Genomic DNA, 6000 nt, shown 5'->3' with positions numbered 1-6000 from the left:
TCAACTGTTTTAGTATAGTTTTATTAATTGGTACCTTTACGTGCTTAGGTGCAATTGTTTATGGTGTTTCCGTCCTCTCTAGTTTGCACGACTCTTCGATGGCGAAGTATCTATGAGTGGACCCATTCTAAAATGCATGATTTTACTATTAGAAATGTATACATGAAAAGCATGATTTAATTGCTAGTTGTATGGAACGTTTATGAGTAAATTGGTTTCACGCTTTATGAATTATGATGCATTATGATGCTTTATCAACTTTACGTTCTTTGTGGTATATATGATTGATGATTATATACAAGCTTCAGCCGAGAGATGTAGTGCCTTCAGGCGAATGAAGATTTATATATATATATATATATATATATATATGCCTTGTGCTACTACTACTAAGCACCCTATATACAATATATGTTTTATGAAAGGTTTTATGGCATGCTAGGGTTTTCGGAAAACCTATTACATATTATACTATTGAGTTTTTATAAACTTTGGGGGTTAGTACGTTGATGAATAACTATTTTAGTATCACTTATATATCAACTGGGACCCACTCATGTTTTTGTTTTGCGCCCTCTCGGGACTTAGAATCGAGGCGTACAATCCCAGCATCAAGGCATTCCCGCATCGGCATCTTCGAGTCCTCTCGTTGTGGGACCCATTCCTTTGCTCATTCAATTTTATATTTTTCCTTTTTAGTGTCTCAAATTAGTTGTATGCTCTGAACACGTTCCACAATTGCATACTCATTATAATTAAATTTACAAGTTTTATTTATGTCGGTTAATTGTTTCTAGTTCTCATGTATCATAATATGGCTTCATCACCTTCGAGTGTCAACCAACATGTGCATTCCCTGGTATTTGAAGGATACCAAGGTTGTGCGTGCCAGAAAGTCTGAATATTTTTGGAATTGCGATAGCCATTCTGTTCATTTCGTTGAGATGAACAAGACATATTATGTCATAACTTGTTCTGATACATGTAGCCCCAATACATCGAAGCTTATTGTCTATGGGCAAAGAAATACAGTTTCAACATAAAACAACAAAAACTAGAGCAAACATATAATAACGGATTCTAAATTGTAACCAAACGTTCCTTATTAGATAAATGACGGTGCAACATTATTTTATATTACAAATGTTACATTGGAAATGACTTATCCTTTGTAACATAATTTAATGGTCGGTTGTATTCAGGGAAATTTATTCAATTTTAAAAGGGAACTTTAATGAAAAGTTCTTGTACAGTTTACTTTAACGAAAAACCATATTTTTACATTAAAAAATCAATTCTGATATTATTCATTTTACCTTTTATTTTATCTTTATCATTAAAACTCAAAATTTTCAAACATTTTTCATAGATTTTTTATTTTAAAATCGTTTAGGTCCTATCTCTCTCTCTCTCTCTCTCTCTCTCTCTCTCTCTCTCTCTCTCTCCAAGTCCCGAGCTTCGTATGTGTCCTGTTCTGTGCATCTCTCAGTGGAAACCAGGCTTACAGTAGTCTACTTTACTCATTCCAATACTGAACTAACTTTCCACGTTTTGTTTTGTTTTCTTTCCCGAGTTTCAGCAAAGGATCCCTTAAAAAGCGAGTGAAATGAATCAGCCATTATTGTTGTCTTCCTGGGTTTTCTGGTCTCGCAACAAAACAAAACATGGCCCTCTCTTCTTCCTTTTCCCTCCCTTCCATTTCCAAGGTATTCTTCTTTTATTTCTCTTATAGTTTCTTTGTAGGTTATAGATTTGTGCTAGTTTTTGATGAATTTATGATCCACTCGAAATGGGTAATCTCTAGTTTGGCATATAGGTTGAAAAGTTGTGTTTTTTTCTTTGGATTTGCAGTTTGGGTGCAGCAGAGATTGTTTCTCTTGGCCTTAATAACTCTTCTTCTTTTGTTGCTGCGTATATAATTTCCAAATGGTATATATAAATTATATAGAAAATTAGAAATCAAAGCAATTTTTGTCATAGTTTAGAGCTCAGAGGGCTCATGAAAGTAAAATGCTGTGTGAACTTGATGGGTTACTTTGCTCGAGTAATTTTTATTGTGCTTCTGCTGCTGTCCCTACTTGTAATGTCGAAGAATTATTGACCGATTCATAACGTGTTTAGTTACTCTGTATAATCTTGTGATTTGGGAACTTCTCTTACAATTGAACTTCCGTTTCTTGTAGATTGACCACGCTAAGAAGACGTTGAGACCTCGGAGTAATGATAGAAGCAAACAAATGTTCGATTTTCCACTCACAAGTAGTAAAACTGAACTGTTTGGTCATCAGCTTGTGACAGTGGGAGCTCACTTACACAAGAGCTGGAGTTTTTTGGGAGGTTCGAGAGTTACTATGAGACCAAGGCATGAGAGTATCGTTCCACTTCGAAAAATCTCTCAAGTATACACGTCATGTGATCCCCTCTGCCACTTTATTTCCTTTTAGTCATGTATATTAACATCATTTTACGTGGCTCATTAAATTTTTGCATATCTTGCGAAGTTCGAAAGTAGTTTTATGCATGTTAGTAACTTGTTTATTACTTCAGACATTTCTTCTAGTAACAGATTCCTAACACAGAGGTATTTGAGTTACAAATTTAGGATAAAGATTCGCAAGTATCTCATGCTATGCCTAAGTCAAACAAAACTATGAAAATTGAAAAGTCTGTAGCATGTTTCGGGTGAAGCCGTTGATATACCCCATATGTGCAGAACAATGTAGGGATATGAACAAAAAAGCTGTAACTTAGAGACCACCAGGTTTTAGCTGCTGAATGGTTTTTTAAGATCACTGTGAATGTCCTGCTTGCCAAACTGACTCGATCAAAGTCAACCAAACATTAGAAACACTTGCTAGATAACTTTTTCTGCCAATGTTCTTGTCACTTCTCGTTCTATTGTTTTGGCTGTTGGGTACATATGGTATTAACATTTTCGCCCTACCTTTTAAGTTTATTGTTCTCTCTTTCGGAAACTCCTGTAATAATTTCTATAAATAGTTACTAATAGCAGTGTCATATGGTGCATGTAAGTTTGATAACTTCTGGAATTGAAAAATCTTTTAGCCATTTCATGTTCTTGTGATCCAGACGTTTGCTGTCACGCCCCTCATGTTACTGTGAGGACAAGGGGATGGGAGTGCTGGAGGTAGGCTTAGTTTCAAATATTACTGATAAAATAAGTTTGATGTTCTTTTTGTTTTACAGGGTTGGCAAGTTCTCAAATTGCTAGCACTGCCTTTACTTTCGGAACAGCCTCAGTTCTCCCATTCTATGCCCTCATGGTTCTGGCACCTAAAGCTGAACTAGTATGTTTCTGTATTTATTTCGGTCCTCTGATTTCCATTCAATGTATCAGTTTTCGTTCAACGTGTAGATTAATTATCATAGTTGTCGTATATATTTGAAAGCTGTCAGTCGTGTGTGTGTTTTTTCCCTCAAATCGTTACATCTCTTTTCCTGAAATACATGGTTGTACTGATGGCATATTTCATCTCAAATTGAGTCTTTATTACTCAAATTTTCCTCAATCTCTTTTCTCGGTAGGTTGAGAACCCCTTTTTTTCATGGTTTGCTGAACTTAAACTGATGCACCTAATTATTTCTACTCACGTAAAACACAGACGAAAATTTCCATGGAAAGTAGTATACCGTATATCGTGCTGGGAGTTCTCTATGCCTATCTACTATACCTCTCTTGGACTCCTGAAACTCTACAGTTGATTTTTGCAAGTAAATACTGGCTTCCTGAGGTATGTATTAGCACATATACATTCAGTTCTGATACGTTATGAAAATGTCTTCATACGAAACTCTTCTTTTTCTGCCTATCTACTATATGTGCAGCTGCCGGGTATTGGAAGGATGTTCTTGAATGAGATGACATTAGCTTCTGCTTGGATTCACTTGTTGGTTGTGGATCTCTTTGCTGCAAGGTAGCTCTTTTCCTTTCACTTTGCTGTGTCTGTGTCTGTGAGTTTCTCGGTTCTAACACTCGCGCGTTCATTTTTCCAGGCAGGTTTTTCGTGATGGACTGGACAACAAAATTGAGACGCGACATTCAGTTTCTCTTTGCCTCTTTTTCTGTCCCGTTGGAATCGTTACTCATGTCATTACCAAAGCACTGACTAAAAATGCTGGAAGTTCCAGCACACGTAATATGCATTGAAAATTGAAACTTTTCCGCAAGAATCAGGATTTTTCGGAAGTTGAAAAGAAAACCCTGATTTGAATGATTGAACGCATGAAGATTCTTATGTTCGTCGGCAATTTACAAATATGTTGTTCTCGTTGAAAGCACATATATCATACTATCTTTGATCAAATACGTTGACAAGTTTTTTTTTTTTTTGTTTTTGGTGGTTTACATCACTAACAGGCGGATCTATGTATTATTACTTTTGATTTCACAAGGAGAGCTAAAATTCTACCATGCTCCAGAATTTTCGGCTGTTAGATTCTGGTCATTAGATTATTGACCACGGATCTAATGAAAGTAACACAACAAGCATACACTAATGAAAGTAACGTAACATGCTTACACTAATGAAAGTAACATAACATGCATACAGCAAAATGGGCTTCCTTGGTGAATCATAATGAAAGTCGTGAACAGACAGATGGGGAAATATAGAGTTTCTAACTTACTAAGGTCTAAGAATATATGGCCGGGGTGGTGGTGGTAGCGGCGGACATTGCTCCGGTGGTGGCAAGAAATGAATGGGAACATTAGGTTTCGGGTGCGGTGGCGGTGGAGACCACTCCGGTCGTGGTAGGAAATGAAATGGAACATTAGATTTCGGTGACGGGGGCGGGGATCTCCTGTAGGCTCTTCTTGATACTATAAATTCACCCATGGGAAGGCCAGAAAAACCTTGAGGAGCGGCCGTCGCGGTTGCCATGTAACTGGACTGCGACATTACTACTAGCAGTTGCAGAAGTAGTAGTCCATGAATGAACAAGAAGGTAAGAAAACTTGGATTGACAAGCCTTTTTGGGCTTCCCTGTTTCCGACTTGGAGTTGGGAGGAGAGTCATGACTCGTAGGGGATTGATGTTTCTTTGGATAAATAAGTATTAATTTTCCTATTGTTTGCTTCTTTCAAAAAATAATATTATTATAATACATATACTCCCTATCTCTAATATAAGTGTGTCACAGATACAATGATAAAATTCACCTCAAACCGGAATTATCACCCCGAATTTCAAACCCATTCTTTGTATATAAAGCCAAAGAGATGGCAGCAGAATTGCTACCCCGAATTTCAAATGACACTCTACTTTAAAATTATCTAAATTACAAAAAAAGAATTCAAACTTAAATCCAAAGTAATGGAGCACACTGCTCTAACCAACTTAGCTAAGCTCTTTATGTATATGTATAGGACAAGTTGAGTAATATGTCACACCCTTTTTTCTTTTTTTCTCGTCATCTTATTCTTTCCACTGAAGCTTCTACTAATCAAACTTTAATCCTTGGATTTGTTTCTTGTGAAACAAGTTAATTAATTTTGATCATTTTACTTGCTAGCTTTGCCAATACCAACCCCACTCTTCGTAATCTCACAATTGCTCTCACGTGCTACTCTCCAAAGCACTGGTGAAGACACCAAAGGATTTGTAATAGGTAGTTTATATAAGATAGAAACGATGTTGTTTTGATGGAAAACATCAGCGTTTCGCACCGTACGATTTAACTGGACGGCTAATATGGGGTACAGAAAAAGTTCCGGAGAGAATCCGAGTCCCTCATAATTTATATTAAGTCGAGTAATTTGGATGCATCTATGTATTGACAGTAATGTAAAAAGCTGCAAGTACTTTTTGCCATTTCATGTTCTTGTGATCCATACGTTTGCTGTCACGCCCCTCATGTTAGTGCAAGGATAAGGGATGGAAGGGCTGGAGGTAAGCTTAGTTTCAAATATTTCTGATAAAATTGCTAGCACTGCTTTTACTTTCGGAACAACTGCAGTTCTCCCGTTCTATGCCCTCATGG

At 36.8% G+C, this 6000-nt stretch overlaps 1 protein-coding gene across 1 annotated transcript; it reads left to right on the top strand.

Moving 5' to 3' along the window:
- Positions 1–1418: 1418 nt before the first annotated feature.
- On the top strand, positions 1419–4325 carry LOC103409476 (protein ABA DEFICIENT 4, chloroplastic-like). Its single transcript, XM_008348294.4, has 6 exons — positions 1419–1706; positions 2184–2412; positions 3208–3308; positions 3624–3752; positions 3847–3935; positions 4015–4325. Exons 1-6 carry the CDS (start codon positions 1665–1667, stop codon positions 4166–4168), a joined length of 744 nt encoding a protein of 247 aa, XP_008346516.3. The 5' UTR covers positions 1419–1664; the 3' UTR covers positions 4169–4325.
- The last annotated feature ends 1675 nt before the right edge of the window (positions 4326–6000 follow it).

This window comes from Malus domestica, chromosome 06 (assembly GCF_042453785.1).
Source record: "Malus domestica chromosome 06, GDT2T_hap1".
In the NCBI taxonomy this organism is placed as follows: Eukaryota; Viridiplantae; Streptophyta; class Magnoliopsida; order Rosales; family Rosaceae; genus Malus; species Malus domestica.
The sequence above is the reverse complement of the archived record's forward strand: the minus strand, read 5'-3'. Positions and strand labels throughout refer to the sequence as shown.

Excerpts from the sequence above, each read along its gene's own strand:
- LOC103409476 (XM_008348294.4), top strand. The coding sequence starts at position 1,665 with ATGGCCCTCTCTTCTTCCTTTTCCCTCCCTTCCATTTCCAAG. Across the intron at positions 3,309-3,623 it reads TGGCACCTAAAGCTGAACTA|ACGAAAATTTCCATGGAAAG; the intron begins GTATGTTTCTGT and ends CGTAAAACACAG. Across the intron at positions 3,753-3,846 it reads GTAAATACTGGCTTCCTGAG|CTGCCGGGTATTGGAAGGAT; the intron begins GTATGTATTAGC and ends CTATATGTGCAG.